This window comes from Zerene cesonia, chromosome 28 (assembly GCF_012273895.1).
Source record: "Zerene cesonia ecotype Mississippi chromosome 28, Zerene_cesonia_1.1, whole genome shotgun sequence".
NCBI classification, from domain to species: domain Eukaryota; kingdom Metazoa; phylum Arthropoda; class Insecta; order Lepidoptera; family Pieridae; genus Zerene; species Zerene cesonia.
The window spans coordinates 4306257-4330334 of NC_052129.1; the positions used below are offsets into that span (position 1 = coordinate 4306257).

The following is a 24078-nucleotide window of genomic DNA, read 5'->3' on the forward strand; positions in this document are numbered from 1 at the left end:
AGATAGAACATAAACATGGAACGATAAGTACAACAATACGACTGTGATACTTAGGACTGTTAATGGGATGTTTTTGTATGTGTTGTAAGGAAATAGAATAAGGTTAGATAAATATGTTATCTATATATAATGTTAGAATACAGAAAATATGTGTTTAAATATATCGCTAGGATGTCATTTAAATCCATTCATGTAACTTAACCATAAAGTATCTTGTTTTACTTTCAATTGTGTTTTTCCTCTATGTTCTGAATTTTAAGATGTTAGTAGAATCTTTTGTCCTTATAATAAAGGTATAGTAGAAAGAAATGTTTAAATATTCTAGGATTGAGATACTGATCTAGTGTTAGTAGAAGTGGTAAACAATATTATATACAATAAAACGTAGCAATCATTTCGATATTTTATTTACCTTAACAAATATTTAACATTCGTACACAATGCTTAATTCTAAAGATTACAAACAAGTGAATCGAGTAATCACGAATTCGATTCCCGAAAGTGAACAATCATATGAAATATACATAAAGGGATTTGGGTAAAAAATAATATTCTTAAACTTATGAAATACTGATTCCAGTAGATTTATAAACATGGCACATTTATTGTAAAATGCAATTACATAAAAACTATAATATTCTTATGTCCCTTGATAATTTTTTTATAATTTCATATAAAAAATATACGTCGTAGTTTTCATTGTATAATTCATGATACTCATCATCTTACTGACCAGTTATTTTCAAATAGATAAAACGAATTTCAACTTGAATTAACAATTATCCTCAAACAACTTGAGTCTATGTAAAAGTAATGTTCTGAGTTTTTTAAACGTCTGAAATATGCATCATTTGTACTATAGGATACCCAAAATGTTATTGTAACTTATCAAATTTAATAAAAATAAATCGTGAGACTTATGTTTTTATTCTGAATGAGAGCATTCTTTAAAAAGTATTATCAACAGTCCAGTCAATATACTTCAATTACATATTATTTTCTTGCATTTATTTGACATTACAAATCACAAATATTCAATTAGTTATAATTTACGCTGAATAATTAATAATGTCACATACTGTTTTATTTTTATTCGACAGGTGGAGCAATTGGTGCCTGGGTAATTTCAGTAATGTTAATACGTATCTCGTATTCTTGCATCAAATATGAACGTGAATATGATATCTCTGTTTCCATAATACATATAGAATTATCCACCAAATTTAAACATCCCTTGAACGATCGTATATTTAAGAAGTTACCTCACTTAATTACTGAGTAAATACACAAAACTTGCAATCCATAACCAGCGGAACGAATTTATCGACGCATTGTAAATCTATCCAGAATGAACGCGTTAACTTGTAAACATTACAAGCGGATCACAAATCGTAGTTTACAATTCCGCGATGGATTCATATTAACAATTGGTTTATATATAGACATGAGGTGGAATCAGAACTCGTATTCGGAGACGTGTATAAAGAGCTTGGCGACGGCGATGCCGCCGAACTGTCCGCGGCTGAACAGCTCCATGGACAGCTCGAGCTCCACGCTCTGCGGGCCGGCGAGCGGCCGCGTCAGCGACATCACCGCTTGGTTGCCCGTTTGGACCAGACTGGGGTATGCGACAGTATGTTTAGAATACATGATGGAAGTGAGTTCTCGTGTCCCCTTGTGGGGTTTGAGTTCAATTTTGTTTATAAATAACCTTGATTAGCTTTCTGTGTCTTACAAGACAGAGACTTCGAGACCCAGGGGTCCTCGCTTCTCCGTTAATCCCACTGTGCCAAGGAGGCGGTATATAATATACATGAATGTTATTATATGAAAGTATCAAATCAGAATAAATTGTACAGTTTAGAGATTCGTACCAAGTACCAATCATCATCATCATCATCATCATCATCAGCCCATATATGTTCCCACTGCTGGGACACAGGCCTCCTATGAGGGTTCCAAGGGAGTCCAAGTACCAATAGTTTAATGAAAATTAATCGTCACAAGCGCAATAGAGCGATTTTATAGTACGATTGGTATCTGGATAAAGAAACGACGCTAGAGTGATATAGTTTACATTTTACCTCCCGTAACATCTCATTCATATAAATGTCCTCTGGCTACGCTGGCGAGGCCGCGGCCAAAAAGCTAATTAAAATATATCAATCTAATATTTACTTCCAAACAAACAGATTTATGAAAAATACTAAAAAAAAAACAATACTCACAGGAAGGCATTGATATCAGCCTTCTCAGCAACGGAAGGCGGCGCGTTAACATCGATCAGCTGCAACTTGAAGTTCATCTTCGCGTAGGGCCAGTTCGGGCCGCGCATTGTGAATAAGTCCACCTGCAATATTGTTTACGATATAAGTTAAATGCTGAGATTTTAAGTGTGACGAGTTTTTTTTTTATGTCATCGGAGACAATGGAGCTGGTGGGTCGTCTGATGGTAAGCGCGTACCACCGCCCAAAAACGTTTGGAGAGGCGTGAGGTCGATTGTAGACCTAACGCCTCTACAAATGGATTGACGCCTTTTAATTGGAAGGGATTAAGATAGGATTGCCGAAAAGAATAATAGAGAGGACTGGGAAGGGTAAGGAAAAGAATAGGGACCTCCAGCATCCGGTTGCATGCTACTATTTCACGCCGGACCTCTGTGGGGTATTACAAGTTTTCCAATTATATATTTAAACACTTCTTCTATTTGATATTATCAAATAAGTACTATTGCATACATATAAATCTTAAAACTCACATAGAACTAAAAACATAATGTCATGAAGAAATAAATATCAAACTCACAAAAACATTAACTCGAATAAATGAAAAATGCGATAAAAATATAGGAACTGACCTTAGAATCCCGGATGTCCAACATGGAGACAAAAGTGATGAAGTTATAGCTGTAAGTGCTGGGCTGGTGCGCGCACTCCCAGTCCGCCGGCGGACAGTACGTTTGGATCTTGGTGCAGCGGCTGGAATGATATTGAACATACATACATACACAAGGAAAATGTAAACATGTATGTATGTGGCCTGAAGATTGTAAAAACCGTTAGATTACTCTTTAGAGAGCTTGATAATGTGACCCGTACATTATAGTGCGGATGCATTGCGGAATTGTATTATAACGAGAATTTGTTTCTTCCAATCGACCGTCTGGTGAAGGCTGCGAGTGGACGAAAATATCTTGGAAGTATTTAAATAAACAACAATTAAACAAACAGCAGTGGTGGCTCAGTGGTGAGAACCTCTGACTTCAAAATCGATAAGTTGGGGTTCGAGACCGGGCGAGCTTGCAGAAATAAATTTTTCAATTTATCTGCACATGTGTATAACATCACTACTGCTTAAATCGGTGAAGGAAAACATCGTGAGGACACCGGCTTCTCCAAGAATCAAACGTTCGACGACATGTGATATCTGCCAACCCGCACTTGGCCAGCGTGGTGGATAACCTGGACCCTCATAGGAGGCCTGTGTCCCAGCAGTGCGTCCCAACGTTAGCGAATCGGGCGGATAAAAGGAAAAATATGTGCGTGTGTGTGAGAGATAGAAAGAGAGAAAGAGAGTGAAAGAGTGGGAGAGAGAGAGAGAGTGAGATATGTGTGGTGCGTGTCGGCTCACTGGCGGCTCTCGAGGCGGTAGCCGGGCGGGCAGGCGATGCGGTGGCAGCGGAAGGAGCCGCGCGTGTTGAGGCACACGTCCGACACGCCGCCCCGCGCCCCGCCCCGCGCCCCGCCCCGCGCGCACGGCGCCTCGCCCGTCTCGCACTCGTCTATGTCTGCACATACCATGGAGATAGCTTGTAGGGATGCAACTATTGGGAGAGTCTTGTAAATTCGCGTTGTCTTAGTAATATTCAGCGGTGGTGTGTTCAAAACTGTACATTGCATTGTCCATTAGATCTTCTTGAAGTTATTATATTATATTCAATATCCACAAGATTACATATATTTTTTAAAACTTCGAACGTTGCAAATAGTATAAGTTTGAGTAAGGAATTTGTTTTTAAATATATTAATAAAATACATAATAAAGTTGGGCCAAAGTGCGATCCTTGGGGAACGCCCGAAGTAAGTATAAAAGAGTATATACAATTCAGAACCGGTGACCATAAATTTTTAAAGTTCTATAACCTAAATTTATTGCAAAGTACTGTATTATTAACTCATGAGTACCAACCTAGAACTACTTCTTAAATAGCTGTAAGTAATCCTTATGAAATACTTTAATTATGATGTATGTAATATATATGTATATCTATATGTTGATCTCTCTCAACAATAGTATCACACAATTTAACAATTAGTCCAAAAACAACTTTTCACGTAAAATAGTCAACCCTGCTCTGTTTCTCAAACACCTACCAATACAGCTCCTCTTATCCTCGGAGAGTCGATATCCAGAGGGGCAAGTGCAGCGATAGCTTCCCGGCTCGTTGACACACCGTCCCACACACAGGTTCTTCGATTTGAACTCCGTGCATTCATTTACATCTGCGCAAGTTCTATAAAACGAATGGTGGGCCATCAACAAAAAATAATAATAATATGGTATTTGTAGAAAAATCAATTGACGGACGATAAATAAATCTTACTAAGATTTGAAACTTACTTACATTACAACAATATAAATATTGAAAGAAATTATAAGTGAAAATCTTACAAACTGACGTTAATTCTTTCTATCTGAACACCAACTGATATTGACGAACGTACAAACTTATAAAACTTCAGACAATATTGGTCTAAACTTCTCTCTCAATTCCAAATTGCAGCACATGAAAACTTGACGAAGACAACAAATGGACAACAAGTGGCAGGTAGGTGGGTATGTACCTGTTGTCGGGCTGCAGGCGGTAGCCGCGGTGGCAGGAGCACCGGTAGGAGCCCCACACGTTGCTGCAGCGCTGCTCGCACAGCGCGCCCGCGCGCGCCGCCGCGCACTCGTCCACGTCCACGCACACCTGTGGACGCGCACTCCCCTCTGCACTCGGCTCGCACAAACAGCTGCCCAAATGGCATTGGCAATTCGATTTTGAGGGGTCTACATGACCTAGAGGCGTGTTTTATATGGCCCAACAATATATAAAAAAATAAAGTCCCCCAGTGGGGTATGGGACAGATGATATACATCTGTTTCACTGATTTATTTTCTATATGTGTGTCCTGCCAGACCGAGACATTTTTTTTGTGCGTCCCCACCGGGTTTCGAACCCAGGAACCCTCGGTTCTACGCTCACGCGTTAACCACTGTATCAGGGAAGCGGTCAACAATATACAATACGTTGCAAATTTGGAACGATAGAACGGAATTTGGGACCATTTTATGGAACATATTATAGAATATTCCAGGTTTTGATTTATAGAATTGTACTGAAAATCCTCATGAAATTAAACAACTTTTGCTAAAATGACACTCTTTGTAGCTCTGGACTTTTATACTACTACATCCGAGGTTTTAGATCTTCAAATTTAAATCTATTAGCAGAAAATGCGCCTTTAAAAGAATACTTTGTCAAGGTATATTTTTTTAGTTTAAGCGGGTAACAGCCATAATAATTAATATGCTGCAGAAACCTAACAGCTATATAAAGAAAAAACATTTTTTATTTGTCCAGTAGTTCCGAAAATCTTAACTACTTAACAGTCAAACAAATAGACATTTATAATCCTGTTCTATTTTACTTTTATTTTTCCTTTTCGAACTTCGCAATATTTTCTTCTGTTCTAGTTTAATGTTCGTTATCTATGAATGTATAAATAAAAATATTGTAATTATTATTTTGTTTTAAAGTAAAAAGAATGTCTACTTAATAAAGCGGAACCATTAAACTCAATGATGCCTTACCTTATCATTAATGGGAGCAGGTTTAAAACCATCGTGGCAGCGACATTGATAAGCTCCCACCGTGTTCACGCAATCCGCATTTTGGGAGCATATGGGCTGAAAATAACAGAATAGTAATTTTAAATGAAAATACATTACGATTAACCATAAAATCTTAATTTCTAATATATGAAACCTTATAAATAATTAACAAATGATTTTTTTTATGTGTGCATATACACAAAGCCCCGTTAACTAAAGCTGGTACGTTCATATTGCTCACACTAATATAATTTATCTATAGTCTATGCAGTATGTTTGAAAAATGCAATAGAAATGGCACCTCTAATCTACTGTTTTATAGTAAGGTCTTGTGAGCTTCATAAATAAAAAAAATGCATCCATTGTGATAGCTACATTAACTTGATATTAGAATTAACGGCTCGAAGGACCATTACCGGATTCTGACCCGATGATCTTATTTAATCTACAACATTTTCAGTCCATAAATTATTAGTTTCACTACGAATTTAGCCAAGCTTTCATATTAAGTGACTTAACTGTAGATCTGTGTGACATAAGTCTACTTTACTCAAATGATAACAAAACACTCACCACACTACCACCCATCGCGCACTCGTCAACATCTTCACACTCGTGGTCGCCGATGAGGCGGTGCCCGATGGGACAGCTGCAAGTGTATCCGCCAGGCAAGTTGGTGCACAACTGTAGCGGCCCACACTTGGCTTCTCCGGTCGCGCACTCGTCTATATCTGATTTTATAGAAGATTGACTTTTGAAAGCCGCATGAAATCGAAATTTATAGATTGTATCTTAACGTTAACCAATTTTTCAATTTCAATAGAAGAAATCATAAATTTAACTGAAAATGTTTTAAATTTAATGCAAACAAAACACATTAAGAAATTATTGAAGACTAGCTTCCCGCCCGCGGCTTCGCCAGCCTATGTATTGTTTCCTTTTAAACTTTCTCTGGACTATTCAGAATGCACCAAAACCATGATTATAAAAATCAGACCAGCATTCTGGAGTTATAGCCAGACTAACGAACAGCAAATGATTTTTTTATTATTTTTATATATATGATGAATGAAATGTATGTCTTGTACCTTGGCATGTATTGTCATCTCCTAATTTAGAGCCCCAAGGGCAGGTCGGACCACTGTGTTCAGAAGGAGTAACAGCAGGTTCAGCGATTTGGCCTCCGTGATTTGTTTTGGGAATATCTTGAGGATCCACTGGAGAATATTCTGGAAAAATATCACGATCAGATTCAGATCAATTTTGAATAATCTGCACCGGCATATTGACCAATTCACACTTGGCCAATGATAGTCCCTGCACAAGCGGTATGATATAACAGATAACAATAATATTTCTCACGTTTATAATCTAAACTAATATTATTAAGAAGAAATATTTCTGCTTTTTAATGTACGTTAGTAATGTTTTCTCACAAAATTACTAGACCGATTTCAAAAAATCCTTCACCTACACCTTAAATTTTCATCAAGTAACATACATTATATATAAGTTATATAGGACCGAGGGCTAAGCCGGAACGCACCACTAATAATTACATAATGTTATCGACACATATAATAACAATGATGACGGTGATGACGATGCTAATGATTATTATGGTGATAATGACAATGTCGACGAAGATATTCATAATCTCAGCATTGGTGATGACGCTAATGATGAATATGGTTATAATGGCGAGATTTGTATTGACAGCGACGAGAATGCCGGTAAAGTTGATGCGGCTAAGTAGCAACTGACCCGGCTGGTTGCCGTACCCGCCGGGGAAGCCCCCGGCGGCGTCGGGCACGCAGCGCTGGCGGCGCGCGTCGAGGCGCCAGCGCGGCGCGCACTCGCAGCGGTAGCCGCCCGCCGTGTTCGCGCACACCTCGCCCGCCGCGCAGTTCGCCGCGCCGCTCGCGCCGCTCGCGCACTCGTCCACGTCTGCCGGGTGCCAACGACAACACGCGTTTAAACACATGCCACATATAGTGGTATGTACATGTACACGTGTATTTCGTGATATTGTATACAGAGTGATAAATACATTACGAAGGCAAGAAAAATTACGTAGTACGTAGGAAATAATAATTCAAAACATTTAACTAAAATTAAAGGTAACAATAGAATAATCACGATAATAATATTCTTTAAAAGAACGTCTGTAGAGAGTGCGTATACGTCTTTGACAGGGTAGATATTAAAATTATTAAACATTTAAATAAATGGAAAGACAGCAATAAAAATCATAAAAAATCATAATAATGCAATCATGGTCATTGAAAAAAAAATGTAATGAACAAAATGAATGCCACATATCCTCACCAGCCAGACATCGTGTACGTATAAGTATAACGTTGGAAAGCTCTTTTTTGACTATCCTATATAGCTATATAGCTAAAAGAAATCTTGAAAATATCCTGTGTTTCTTAAAAGAGGAGTATTTCAATTAAAAACGAAAATTATCTAAAACTTCTGACAAAAGAATATATATGAATATAACAATATATACATGGATATTATAACAATGACTATCTCACCCTCGCATGTGCCGAGTCGCACGTTGTACCGATATCCAGCATCACACGTTGTCATCGGCACAAACGGTCTCGTTTTAACTGGCCGGTAGTCAGGGTAGCCCCAGAAGTAATCTGAAGAGAGTTGTAATCAATTACTTTATAAAACAATGAGATTAAAAAAAATAATATAATAAACTGTAATAAATAAAATAATCTGATAATTTAACTTATAGAAATGATATATAAAAAAAGAGCTTTTTATAGAACATAAACGAAACGTACAGTGTATCATACAGTGATAGAAAATACACAAAATATATTTTAATGTTAATAATAATAATGAAATACAACAAGACTTACTTCTAGTCGAAGAACTTGTCGGTGCAACAGTGCTAGTTGTAGTCGAAGTCGAACTTGTAGGCGCTGAAGTCGTAGTCGAGGTTGTCGTTGAGGTTGTCGTGGAAGAAGCAGTAGAGGTTGTCCAAGGCGTTAGTGTAGTCGAAGTCGAAGTCGATGTGATGATGAACACGCAAATACCGGAAGACAAATCTCGACGGAAACCGTTTGCACACTCACACAGATAACCGCCCATAGTGTTTCGACATGTTTCAGTTAAGCCTGAGCATGTGTGATGGTTTGTTGCACATTCATCGATATCTACGACAACAATTATTATATATTGCATCTGTCTTCAGGGAGATTTTAATATTTTTTAAATTAAGTGTTGAACGAATAAAAAAATTAAAAAAAGATATAAATATTTATAAAAAATAGGCGAGTATCATCGATGCATAAAGCAAAATATACCGTTTAATTAGGCTATATATTTACAAAAATATCATAAAGTTTCATATAATGTTTGTGAATTAAAGGATGTTAAATTATCGTACATATCGTTTAAATTAAACTTTAAATGACGCTTTAATGACATATTACAGACATATTATAATAAGGAAATTATTTAATCATGGCGATCCTAGTCAGGATAATAGGATAAACTCATGAAATTATTCACTGATCCTTAACATTTTACATAGTTTGAATTAAATCTGTCAGTCTGAACGAGTCGGTTAAACTCTGATTTTCAAGTGAAACTAATAAAACCGCGTTAAATCAAAGTTTTATCCTCACCAAAACAAGCGCCGGATTCATCCAGTTCAAACCCAGGCTGGCAATCCGTTGGCTTTCCGTGTATTAGAGTCCATTCATTCTTCGGTACATCTTTTGTGTTGACCTCTACAGACCCATCGTCTTTTTTATCACCCTTCAATATCGCAGTACCTTCACCAACATCCACATAAACCATTTTAGGAGAAGTTGGCGTTGGCTGAGTACTTTCTGTAACTTCATTTTGTTTTTCTGTAGGTTTTATATCTGGATAAGTGACGGGATACACTGGTTCGTTCGGTATATCTGGTTTTCTTGGTTCGTTCTCTGGATCGAAATGATAGATATCTCTATCTGCCTCCTTTGGTTCTGTTCTGCTTGTTTCAGTTGGTTTTGGTGCTTCAAATGGTTCTTCTGTTTTTTTTGGTTCGTCAACATCGATGTTATTGTCGACCTTCGGTTCCGTATCGGTTTTAGCTGGTGCAGGAGTTGTACTGGTTGTGCTCGATGATACCGTCATTGTTGTTGGTTGCGGTTGGGGTGTTGTTGTTGTTTCTGACTCGGTACTATTTTGAGCACCTTCTATTTCATCGCTGTAATTTTATTGTCTTTTAGTGACGTTTAATATTGTATCAAAGTCAAACGGTGTATATAGCCTATGCCACTCAGTGAAGCTTAAATTTTCCAATGGTGAAAAAAAAATTGAAATCAGTCTAGCAGTTCCTGCGTGATAACGTTACAAACATACAAAAATACGAAAATTTCCTGTTTATAATATTAGTGTAGATAGAGAGGGAAATCGAAAGCATCGCGCCGTAAAGCATAGTTACTTTAAAAACAGTTGTTTGTAAATGAATAAACTATTACCAGCATTTCCAAACGTCTGCACCAAATTTGATATTATTTTAAGTATTATCCGGACAACATATTATGTATAAGGAAAAAATGTAACATGAAAATGCAAACTCGGCTACTGGTATACTCACTCAGTATCGTAATACTCGTATTCGTATTCGGGTGGGGAGGGCGCGGGTGTGGGGGGTGTGGGGGGCGGCGGGGGCGGCGCGGCGGGGCGGCTGCGCTGGCAGCGGAAGGAGCCGGGGATGTTGACGCAGCGGTACTCCGGCCCCGCGCGCGCGCAGTTGTCCGTGCCGATGGCGCATTCGTCGATGTCTGCGGGTTTTATACCGTTTTATCCATTTCACAATAACGATTCGGTTATATATAATATAAATGCAATAAATGTTTGTGTATATTTTTAAAGTTTAAATTTTTTATGCCACGAACGGGCAACTAAGGTGGTGGTTCGCCTGTTGGGAAGCGATCACAACCGCCCTTGAACATTCGAAGAGGTAGTGCATCTGCGCGTTGTCCACTTTTAAGAGACTCCGGCTCCTTCTTCCGGCTGCTTCTTTTTAATTTACTTAAATAGTTTGATTGCGATGATTGATTGCGAATTGAAAGAAATCTTTTAGAAAATATTGAATATGATACGAGAGAAACTGGAGATACATTTCTTTGACTCTTTCTCGATTGCTAAGACCCTAAGCTGAATTCAGTTTAGACCCATATTTCTAACAAAAACTATTACTTATATTTATAAAAACAAAGAAAAATAAAATGTTATATAAAATAGGAAATACTTCATTTTTATATATTTTAGTCTTTCTATCATTCATTTGCAGCTCCTTTCTTCTTGGATTTTTATTCTAAAGACAATTAAATAAGGAAAGGGAAAGAGCGAGGAAAATAAGCAGCTAATCATCTAACCTTCACAAGTGCTAGTAGAATGGTGGAGTATATATCCCGTGCCGCAGGAGATGAACCGAATGCAGAGATACGAGCCCACAGTGTTGTCGCAGCGCTGGGACTCCGGGATGCAAGTGTTCTGGTCGGTGGCGCACTCGTTTATATCTGAAATCATTTAATGTGGACTATTTAATACGAACTATTGGGTTTTTCTTTGGTTAGCCTTAGGTTTTCCCTGCAAAAGAAATTATTCCAATAACTATTGCAGGAGTTTAACTAAAAAGAGAATTTAAATAACAAGTATCTTGGCTTTAAATGTCGCCATTGTGTAAAATTATTACATTGAATACCATCGAGCCAATATTGCTTGAGAGAGAGATATTGCTTGATGAAATCTCGATTGCAATAGACAAGGGCTGCTGGGACAAAATAATATAACGTCAACTTGATGATTTCAAAAGATAATATATTACTGGCCACTGCTATTGTCAAATGTTTATAATGTGAAAATGACTATTAATCATGTTTAAGACTCCCAGAAAAGATACAGGATAATCCCTTTTCTGGACCAAATGAATGGACTTATAGTACTAGAAATGAAATAGCACTAACCAACACAGGCTCCAGTGGTGTGGTCTAGCTCAAAGCCCTCCTTGCAGATGCACTCGTGGCTGGAGTTAGTGTTCAAACAGTTCTGGTACTGATCGCACAAGTGCGTGCCTTCCGCACATTCGTCTATATCTGAAATATTTGGAAGTCTATCTAAATATTGTCATAGAATTAACATAAATTAGTTCAAATTTTTGTTTTATGTTTCAAGCAGTGGTCAATTCGTAGTTCTTTAATGCGAGATTGTTAGATTTCATTTTTATGTAATTTTCAGACCAATTGATTCAGGTATTTCCTTCAAGAATTTAAGAAAACTGCCAAGTGAAGAGATCTATATAAACACTCCTAATTATTAGCTAGATTATAATGATGAATTAGGAATCTGGACGTAAGACAGTGAAAATGAAATGTAATTAAAATTATACACAGAAATTCTGAACGTTAAATTAAAAACATGCTTTACGTTTTTACCTTCGCATACTTTTGTATCTTGATTCTCTCTCATACCATCTGGACATGCTGATTTGGCTGCTTTATTGGAAATTTGAGAAAAGCTGTAAAGTAGACCCCAAGTTTAATGGCCATATTATATAACATTCACAGGTTTTAGCCATAATTTTCATCATTAAAATATATTTTCAAAATCCACCCAAACCAAACAAGAGTCTTTATTTAGTTCAAAAATCGTATTATACAAAATCGTTTTTTATTTCCTTGGTACAACTTTTACTTATTAACAGACTAGCTGCGCCCCGCGGTTTCACCCGCGTAAGTCCGTATCCCGTAGGAATATCGGAATAAAAAGTTGCCTATATGTTATTCCAGTTGTCCAGCTGTCTACGTATCAAATTTCATTGCAATCGGTTCAATACTTTCTGCGTGAAAGAGTAACAAACACGCACACATCCTTACAAACTTTCGCATTTATAATATTAGTAGGATTCATGAAAGACAATGCGTTGCCAATTTTTGCCTTATAAATTGGTAAAGTGAATATAATATACCTGTGTTTAGGTTTACAGTCATACTCCCCGGGGACGTTGACACAGATCTCGTCCGGTTTGCAAATATCATCGTTTTCTTCACATTCATCGATATCTATAAAATAAAAACAATAAAGAAACCCACACAATTCATTAAAACGAAAAATGTTTTTACTGTTCACGATCTAAATCAGGCATTACTCTGGAACGCATTTGGGTCACAATAACGAAACAAATTTAAATTTAATTTTAAATTGAAATATTAATAATTAAGGATATGCTACATAAGTGAGAAGCTAACGGCTTTCCGTGTTTAATCTTACATTTATGAATTAAAGACTTTTTAACGGTTATGGCTTGGTCTGGAGAATCTTCACGTGCTTGCTGTATTCAAGTGCTAGTTGGATAAACATTTGAGTATCGCAGTCGGGTACGCTTCGGCACGAATTGGACCAGTTCGCACCGGGGACGTACCACAGCCCCGCAGAAAATCGGCGTGAAATAGTAGCATATTACTGTTTTGTTCGGCGATTGGGGACCCGTATCCTTTTCCTCACCCTTCCCAGTCAATCCTTCCCTATCTTTTGCCAATTGAAAGCGGACAACACATTTACAATGGACCTACCTCTGCAAATATTCATGGGCGGTGGTGATCGTTTACCAATATCCAAACCTATTACATTAATAAATTGTGCTAAAAATCCATGGAAAAGCATTATATTTAATTTATTTCCTATCTTCCGTCACTTACCTTCACACCTATTAGTACTTCTGTCAATCTTAAAGCCAGGCGGGCAATGCAGTGACGCTTTGTCCTGACAGTGGTAGGAACCGCGCGTGTTGATGCAGAACTGGGAGAGCTTGTTGCAGTTGTGTTTGTTCATTGCGCATTCGTCCACATCTACAATTTTGTTTTTTTCGTTTTTAACTTTTTTTTTGTCATGCCATAGCAATCATGCAGTTCTTACATTATCAAGAACATGATAGAATAATTTAAGTATATATCTCTGCATTTTAAATGATACATTTTGCATTGGTTAACCAAGGATATTGGCTAACATGAACACAAATATTCTGTTCGGAATAGTTTAATTAAATTGTTAAAATATTTAGAGTATCGAATGGCGCGATATAGCCATATATTCTCTTAAAATAATAGTCACCCTCGTAAAGAAGGATTATAGTATAAGAATCTGTACAGTATCGCCCGGATCACACAATCGTATTTCCCCGGTCTATTTCTAGGCAAACAAAGAAAATTTTCAGCAATCTGTATGTGTATCCTGTGTATAAATATTAGAAAAGAGGATTCGCCGACAATGGTTACCACATGCACGTTATAACGCATTAGTGGCAAGTATTTTCTTAATTTTTATTTTTTATTTTTTTTTTTTTTTGCAAAGTGCCTATTAACGGCTTCGTTTTTTACACATTTTTTTATTTAGATTTTTTCTGCGAAACTTTATTTACATCATCTGTAACATTTACATCAGTGCATTGCATACCGTATGATGGGTCGGCCGCTAAATAGCCGAGGCCAATATTTTTTTATGTCACTACGGGCTGGTGGTCCGCCTGATGGTAAGCGATCACCACCGCCTATGAACATTCGCAGATATAATAAAAGTGTCACTATTACTGCGGTTTCACAAAAGCACACAATCCGTTCATCCCCAATATCATACTCACCCTCGCAGTCGTCGTGTCCGGCGGCGCGGAAGCCGTGCGGGCAGCGCAGCTCGCGGCGCGGCCAGCTGGCGGGGTCGCCGGCCGCGCCGCCGCACGCGTACCCGCCCACCGAGTTGGTGCACAGGTGGGGGGGGCAGGGGGGGTTCGGCAACTTGCATTCGTCTATGTCTGGGGTGAGGGGTACGAGGTATACATTCGTGTGTGCCTGGTGCTTTTGAGTAACAGGAAATGATGCTTTTTAAATGAAAAATCGGAAACTATAAATTAATAGCTTAATAGCTTAATAAAATTAGAACCAGGTACAGATATGAATTACGACTTATGTATAATATTTTCGCAATTGTATAAAAATATGTGACTTTTTATATTCTATCCTAAACACCCTAGATGCTAGTGCATGTTTAAAAACTTATTTAGTATTAACTAAGACAGAAAAATAACAAGAAACAAATACGATAACCTTACCATCACAAGCATTGTTAGCCAGATTCCTGGTGAAACCGCTCGGACACTTTCCCTTATCCTGGTTCTTGGGATGTTTTAATGGGATACATTTGTAGGAGCCCAGGATATTGTGGCATTGTGTGTTTGGACACACTGGCGGGTCTAACGTACATTCATCGATATCTGGAAATTTATGTGAATAAGGTATGAATTACTACTTTTTAAGTTAATATTTAATAACATCACTTTTTACTAAGACTGAAGAGTACTCCCGTAATTTCAATTGATTTTCAAACTTTTCTTGAATCTAAAAGTATTCTTCCTTGACGACAATCAGGCCTTAGAAGAGAAAGAATTGGACCGCATAGAAGAGGTAGACAATTTTACCAATTTTAAAAGCACAGGATGAAAAGCGCAGTATCTATTAGAATCCATCTACTATTAAGTTAGCTTAGAATGAGACTGTGCGACACCTTAGTGTTGTCCGAATTTAATTATGGTGACGCATTAATTTGCCGCCACCAAGAATTTTCAAAGGTATGACATTTTTACTTCTTAAAATGACATATCTCGTATCTATTTTCTTTGCATGTCTCTTGGTGCTACAGCAACTTAATAGTCCGTCCAACACTTCTAGAATCCTGGAGCCCACTCACCCTGGCAGGACTTTCCATCTGCCATGAGCTGGTACCCGCGTCGGCAGGAGCACTTCACCTCGACCCCGTTGTCGTTACACTTGTGCTGACACGGGTTGTGCGGCTTGCACCTGTTCTTGGTAACCTGGGGGGGGGGGGGGGGGGGGGGGGGGGATAAGGTGTTTCTTTAGGATTGTTCGGTTGTGTGCTTGTTAAACGCCCTTCTGGCCATAAAGCTTTTTTTTAAACTGATCATACGAATACCTTTTGATTCGATTAAATGCGCATGAAACGCGGTTTTGATGGCACTAAGATGAAAAATGCACACTTTTAACAAGCACACTTTTAGCAGGCAAGCGTTATGTTATCGATGGTGAAACATTAACATAATTACATTAATGATATTTATTTCGGTAGTTTTCAATTTTCTCTTCTTACCAAATTGATATATGATGTATTCTCCAAAACTGTTACGACTGATTCAGACAGATTAATTTATGTTTTATATAAAATTGTTTAAAAAATTATTAATCTTATGATTTTTATATGCAAAAAAAAGTCTGAAAAAAGATCATATTGTACGATACTCACAGAAATAAGTCATACCTCTTTACAATTCTTCCCATCAGGCATGAGCATGAACCCTGGATTACATTCGCACTTGTAAGACCCCGGCAGTGGGATGCAATGATGAGCACATAACTCATTGGGGGCGTATTCTTCACAAACAGAATAGACCTCTGAAAATAAGGTCATTATTTTAATGGCTCGGCACAGTGGTAGACATATAAGCGTAACATCGATAAATCCTGGACGTAAACTGATTGTTTTGTTAATAAATAGTTATTAGGCTAAAAGTTAGTTAATTAGACCGAGAAAAAATGACAAGTTGTCATATTGGTAAAACGAAATTAAAAACTCTCCGAAAAGTCTAACATCGTACCCTCATCTTTGTAAACTGTTCGTGGCGCCGGAGACGTTGGCACAGAAATTTTCTCTGCCGAGTTCTGTAAAAACATAACAATTTTGTAACATTTAAACAAATAAGTAGTAAACCAAAAATGTACTCTAATAATATAACGGTAAACTTTACTGTACAAAAATTCTCTAACGCGCCGATTGCATCGTAATAACTAACTTCTCACAAACCTACGACCCAATTCCGCGAATAAACAAACAACCTGAAAGGAGCATGTTTAGTGTTTTATAACAATCAGCAGCTTCAGATTACCTTGCAACACTGCGAGTACGCGTCCGCCGCTAGCAGCTGTTCAGCGCTTTTGCCGCTGATGGGGAGACTGCACGCCGACGCGCCGCGTGCTCTGCCGATCGATGTGCCGCCCAAGCATTGGAAGCAACATTTCTGGAATGTCATCCTTATTTTATAGTACTTATGGTATGTATTCGTTTAATGATATTGATGGTTTTATGTTGACATTTTTTTAATGAACGTTAAAAACAAACGTTTGTAGACGAGGCATAGAGCTTTATAGATTTGTAAGCATTCCCAAGATTTTTGTACTGATAAAGACAGAATCGCACTTTTAAATTGGGAATGGAAAAAATATCCTTAATTTGAAAATGTATGTTTCCAATTAGTTTCGGAAAATTTGGCACTAGATATGATGCAAGGCAACTGTTGACTATTTATGTTAATTGTAATTTTTATATCAATATCAATTAGTATACAAAATAATCAAATTTTACACACAAGGAAATTAACAAATTATTAATTAGATTGTAATGTTTTCTGAGGGTATTTGAAAATGAACAACAATTTTAATAGAATTATAAAGTACTATGTTACCTATCTAAGCCTTGAGCAAACATTTCTTTAGTAAAATGTAAAATGGAAATTGCAACTTATACTAAGAAAACCTTAAATAATAAATTGGGCAGGTAAACGGCAAATTCACTTAGAATTTGACGCACTAATATTGAACAGTTAATTATATGATTGACAGATGTCACTAAAACAATAATATAGCTATCACAGACCACAGGCTAAAAACCCGAGATTTACCCGCTTATAAAAGAAACTCTTCATATTCTGTTCTGTTCTGTCTATTATTTTAAACATTGTACATAAAGTTTATTTGATATAATATTAATCCGCAAACTATTTTATCAGCAACAAAGTGAAATTCCCGCAGTCTCATAAATGTTATCACACTCTAAGATAACAGAATTCCTAATTACCTAGTTACCCACACCCATTGTTTGGTTAAGTAATATATTAAGATTGTCCTGTGTCTAACGGCATATCCGATATCGGTTGTTGTTGAATATCCTACTTATTGAATGGAATAGGTATTTATAGTAACTTACCCAATAACATGGCTAATAATTTTTATATTTTGTAACGTATTAGAGATAACATTCGCTTGATAAGTTAAGTAACTTTTTATAGATGAAAAATAATTGTTATAACCTAATTATCCTAATGATATTAAAAGCTCAAGAAATTATTACCAGAAGGTGTTGGACATTGGCATAAGTATGCATAGATTTTCATACATTTTCCCAATTATAATGACAGCATATTTAGAAATAATTTTTCCTATTTGTTGCTGAAGGTTATGAAATTGGCTTATCTTATACCTTTAAACGAGCAATTCTTGTATATATATATATATATATATATATATATATAATTGGAATCTCGGAATCGGCTCCAACGATTTTCATGAAATTTAGTATACAGGGGGTTTCGGGGGCGATAAATCGATCTAGCTAGGAATTTTTTTTAGAAAATGTCATATTCGTGTTTTATTCGTGTTTTTTTTTCCTGACATCTATTGGTGAATAATAATACTATTTTGCTTCGTAGATAGCTGGACAACTGAAATAACACATAGGCACTTTTTATACCGATATTCCTACGGGATACGGACTTACGCAGCTTGCTTACGCGGTTTCAACCGCGGGTCACAGCTATTTCTACTAATATATTGTGAGCAGATCAAGAACAAACATAAACTAGCAAATACACCTGTATCACCACGTGTGCTTAAATACTCACACACAATGCTTTGTTAACATAGAGATTATTATTCATTTTATAATAATATTATGCATAACTAGCTGCACCCCGCGGTTTCACCCGCGTGAGTCTGTATCCCGTATAAATATCGGCATAAAAAGTTGCCTATATGTTATTCCAGTTGTCCAGCTATCTACGTACCAAATTTCATTGTAATCGGTTCAGTAGTTTTTGCGTGAAAGAGCAATAACGAACGCACATCCTTGCAAACTTTCGCATTTATAATATTAGTAGGTACTTCCTACTATAATATATAGGACTAGCTGCGCCCCGCGGTTTCACCCGCGTAAGTCCGTATCCCGTAGGAATATCGGGATAAAAAATAGATGTTAGCCGATTCTCAGACCTACCCAATATGCTTACCAAATTTCAGAGGAATCGGTCAAGCCGTTTCGGAGGAGTATGGCAACGAAAACTGTGACACGAGAATTTTATATATATAGAAGATAATAATGATGATTTTTATATGAATTTAGTTATACTGATATACTAATCAATATAAAAACATATATGTATTAAATGATGTGGTCACACTATATTCATGTTACATATTATTAATGCCTAGAATTCTGGAAGAGACATTTTGATAACCATCCGGAAACACAGCTATCTACCATAACATTGTATGTACGAGTATTATTATTTATATTAATAATTAGTAATGACTTAAATAAGCGCACGCATATACTGAAAATCTAATCCATATTAAAATTGTAATAAGTACACAATCTTGTTTCAAGTATTTTAGAAACAAAATCCATTTCATTTAACGTAATAAATCTGGTAACAAATCTCTGAATACCGCATATTGTACCTACGAATGTTTATTTCAAGTGACCGCCCGATCAAAAACCGTAGATATTGTGTAATAAATACATACATAGTAAAGTTAAGGTTTTAATTTTAAATTCTAGCAAACTCCTCATTTATTGATTTATTCGTTCAATTCGACTACTTTTCAAGCACTCCTGAATCGTCATGACATAACATAGTGTTAACATTTACCACCGGTTCGGAAAGAAGTATCTAGAGAGACGAGCAAGAAACTCTGTTGTTACTCTTCTTCAAATCACGTCTATTTTAATATAATATGTTTATAATAAACCCTTAATACAAATAAGTAATTAATTTAAACCTTAGTTTTCTTACCTTAGTAGAGTCCTGAGTTGATACACAAGACTTTGTAGAAGTCGCTAGATCAATTCCCATTTGGCAGTCTTTCTTCTTTCTGTTACAAAAATTGCACATGCATTAAAAAGTAACAATAATGTTGTTTTAACTATTTTTGGATTATAAACTCAATTCAACTAAGATTTTTGGAGAGGTTTAACAGGGTCAAAGGGCGAGCCGTGGGAGGAATGAGCCCGAGCTACATACATCATGTTGTTAGCAGCTCGGGACACTATTTAAGGGATGTCGCACATATGTTTTAAAGATGTTTATTAAAAATGTCATCATACTCACGTTTCATATAATTTCATATGCTCGTCTTACAAGAATGCTTTCAATCGATTCGCTGTATTATAATGAAGGACTAGATAAGAACAAACCTCTTAAAATGTACTGTACTGAATTTTGTGAAAGATTCAACCTCATAATTTCAAGGACACGAAATTAAGTCACAATGCCATCATAAATAAATAAATCGCTCATGACCCACTTAATTCTATTTTAACTTTTCCTTATAAGTATTACCACAAGTTTAACGATACTCCCATAATGCTAATAGAATATTGAAATCTACACATTTGAATTTAGAGATGATTTTAACATGCACTGCTTCATTGTAATACATATAAATCAAATTGTTACATCTCCACGTGGGTGTTTACAAACCAAAATTGGTTATTACTAAGTCGGATACTAGGAATTATATTTTTAACTCAGACGTATGTAGCAATTGATAGAATTGAAAACATTTCAATACTTGTTGTTGTACATATGAAAAGATAATTATAGATTATAGTTCAAAAAACAATTACATTTAACAAAAAAACTAACCGAGCAGTTTCAAATGGGATCACATGGAGGAACCAGCTTTCAAATAAAACAGAGAAAAAATCGTTTAAAACACATATAAGCTCCTTTTTTGAAGTCGGTTAAAAATTAAAACACACACATGCCTTGTTGATAGAATCCACTTGTCTCAGATTGAGATAATTTGTCTCACTCTTATACAGAGCATGCGTAAGGAAATTATTTAATCCTGGCGATCCTTCAAATGTATGCAAAGTTTGAATTAAAACTTTCTATTTACATGAGGCTTTTTGGCCTCAAAAGAGCCTCAAAATGGAGCCCCAAGAAGTTCATTCAGGCATACAGGTTAAGCTAATAAAAGTGTATTTAAGAACCATACACAACGAATTAAAAACCTTCGTATTCTGTAAGTCTGTTGCTTACGGGCATGTATTTCTATAGCTTATATGTTAATTTGGTACATACACTATTAAATATCATCGAAATCCGTTCAGAGGTATAAATTAGCATGAAAAAGTTACAAACATATATCCATACACTCCTACAAACTTTTCGTTCACGTTTATAAAAACTTTACTTTTCTTTAAAATTTACAACCAACTTTTCTATCACATAACTTTTAAACTAACTACAATATTGATTTAATATAGGATTCTATAAACTTACCGAAAGTACTCTTCACAGCATTCGTCCATAGCAAAGACACAAAGCTTGCCGAACGTTGAGGGCACTTCGGGAGGAATCGAAGAGGAACAGTCCTCTGAAGTGTGGTTTCTCGCATACATAGTGCCTTGGTAGCAACATAGCTGCGTGGTCTCAGCCAGTTGGTCTGCTAATGATCCTGTAATTTAAAACGGTTATATAAAATTATTGTCTCAACATCAACATACAGCGAATTCCGAGTTCTATCGAGGGGGGAAGGATTGAGGAAGGAACTCATAGGTCTTTATACAAGCTCCTTACCCCAAAGAGTTATGTGGTTAAACTCTGATCAACTCTTCGTTCTTCTTCTTTAAAGAGATATAGATCAATATAGTCGGTTTAAAAAATTTCCATAATTATTTATTAAGGAAACGTCACATGGCAGAGCAAGGATTCTAGCACATCTGTTATTATCAAGTATTTACACGAACTTATGAGAAGAGACAGTTGAACACTTGTTATTTATTTGATTAGAGATCTACCTCTACGTAGAGCATAATTTTAATATAAACCTTATTTGGGATTTTTCGGAAATGTAGAGTTATGTCATGACATAGGCCTTATATTAATTTCATATTGAAAACAGAATGTTTTAATCGAACAAATAAGTTGTTTCAACAAAATCTTTTAAAATAAATTTTAATTTAACAAAATCGTCCTGTATTTAAAAACGCCTCGTTACGGCCAAGTTATGTACTTTTCAATTGAGCACTTCAGATTTTATCACCGACTGGTTTCAGAGCCCTTGAAATTTCTCTCACAATGATTCATGGATGCAGTTAAGTGTTATAATTAATTCTGAGAAGTAATCTTGATAAGACCTTTTCACCAAAATAAACTTATCTGCTCGACATGTGGCATTTTGTGTGTCCATTCGCCATCAAATAATTTAATCAGTCGCCTCATTAATAGCCTAGGACATTTATAAAACGGCGTTTAAGAACCCACCTTAATAATAACCAGATTTAAGCCATTTAATGAAACAACTACGAAGAGATTTATATCTACTATTCTTGCTGCCACATGCCGGTGAAACCAAAAATTGTCTTATATACGTACATATTATATGTGTTATACCATAAAAGTATATTTTTATCCTCCTAAATATATATAGAACAACGTGCTAATTAAATAAATGTCAATAGACAATGGAATTATTTTAATATATGGAATATTACTATGTATTTAATAAGTTATTACATCTAATTTATTACAGATAGCTGTTTCAGATGGCAATTAAAATGAACTTCTGCGTAAGTTTCACACACGGCTTGACAAATAAGGTAACCTACTTTACTGACCCAATTAAGAACATTTATAAATTTTATGAGATCTAAGTTACATATTATTGGTGAAGTTTCCAGATTGGATTATCCTTATTGGATGGCCTAACTCTACTAACTCACATTTACGTAGTTTAGTTATCTCTTTAAAATAAAATCTGAAAATGTATTTAAACTGGTCGAGTAATATTTTTATAGCAATCATAGCGTAGGGATTTCTTGATAGAAAGAGGATAAGTTGCATTGCAGTATGCATGTATGTACGTATGTTGGTATGTTTGTCCATTTATTTTGCACGCTCTATAGCCCAAACCGTTTGCCGAATTTTAATTTTGTCAATGTAATCAACAGAAAAAAGCCCCTCCATTTTTCATTTGTTTATATTTAATTCTTCCTAGAAATATAAATATCAAATATAACATTGTAAAAATGTCATTACAATAATACTAATAAGTTAGCAGGCGGGATTTTTATAATCATAATAATAATCTTATATACCTACAATATAATAAATTAAAATCTTATGTAATATCTAATATGTATATAAGATGTATTATATAAGATACGAATGAATAACTAATTCTAGTGGAGTTTGTGAATGGTTTGATAAATAAGATGCAGTAGGTATAAAATTAAAATGTTTTTATGCATTCATGCTTGCTTATGTCATTGCTGTTATTTTCGTCTGCTATGATAGTTATTGTCAGTTGATATGTTGATAGACAAGATTCAATATAGGTTAATATTAAACCATACAATAATGATGCCAGTGGTCATAGAATATAAAATCGAACGTATTTTATATTTTTGTCAAAATATTTGGATGCATAAATAAATGATTAATTTCTTTTATCGATTCCTTGCACCAATAGTACACATAGTTACATTAAAATTCAGAAGCTTGATCACTTTTCCACAACATTTTTAACATACATGATAAAGATGTTAAATTTATTTTTATTCTTTAATTTTCTTTGCTAAAAAAAAAAGAAATACATCCAAATAGTTGTATTTAGTTAATAAAGGATAATGTTTTTATTATGTCAGTCAATATGATTTTAAAAAAGCTTTTAGTTATTTCAAATAAGTTTTTTTTAACATATTAGTAATTGCAACTACGAAAGAGAATTTCAATGAAAATATAGACTCTCATTTCTTTTAAATTTCGCGAACTTAAACATAACTTGCGCGTAACTTGAATACAAAAAACTCACCATCAACTGAATAGGGATAAAAGGTTACAGCCACAACAAATACCAATAAATTCCACATAATCACCATTATAAATAAACAATTCTAACAGGATTCTATCACGAACACTTAAATTATCTGTTTATCTATCCATCTCACCATGTATCAATACGCGCGAACGAGATGGTGCTTAATTAATTGAAAATTTAAATAAGGAACAATCCTTGATCGCGGTGCGCAGGAGTGAGCGCTGTGCGTACGCTACG

General features: G+C 35.8%; 1 protein-coding gene across 1 annotated transcript; it reads right to left on the reverse strand.

Moving 5' to 3' along the window:
- Window positions 1-393: 393 nt before the first annotated feature.
- On the reverse strand, window positions 394-24078 carry LOC119837602 (fibulin-2-like). The gene is made up of 28 exons (XM_038363254.1): window positions 23836-24078; window positions 21303-21477; window positions 19809-19887; window positions 16848-16979; window positions 16560-16623; window positions 16223-16356; window positions 15638-15761; window positions 15003-15164; window positions 14538-14705; window positions 13600-13749; window positions 12870-12963; window positions 12337-12419; window positions 11869-11997; window positions 11278-11421; window positions 10494-10680; window positions 9532-10100; window positions 8761-9057; window positions 8422-8532; window positions 7643-7825; window positions 6967-7107; window positions 6452-6609; window positions 5858-5953; window positions 4846-4973; window positions 4375-4514; window positions 3632-3788; window positions 2859-2979; window positions 2229-2350; window positions 394-1618 (listed from the first exon to the last, which is right to left on the reverse strand). The coding sequence occupies exons 1-28, from the start codon at window positions 23900-23902 to the stop codon at window positions 1456-1458; spliced, it is 4278 nt and encodes a 1425-aa protein (XP_038219182.1). The 5' UTR covers window positions 23903-24078; the 3' UTR covers window positions 394-1455.

Coding starts and splice junctions, on each gene's coding strand:
- LOC119837602 (XM_038363254.1), bottom strand. CDS start 23,902: ATGGTGATTATGTGGAATTTATTGGTATTTGTTGTGGCTGTAACCTTT. Junction 4,515..4,845: donor CGCCTGCAGCCCGACAACAG/GTACATACCCAC, acceptor TTCGTTTTATAG/AACTTGCGCAGATGTAAATG. Junction 1,619..2,228: donor GCTGATATCAATGCCTTCCT/GTGAGTATTGTT, acceptor CGCATACCCCAG/TCTGGTCCAAACGGGCAACC.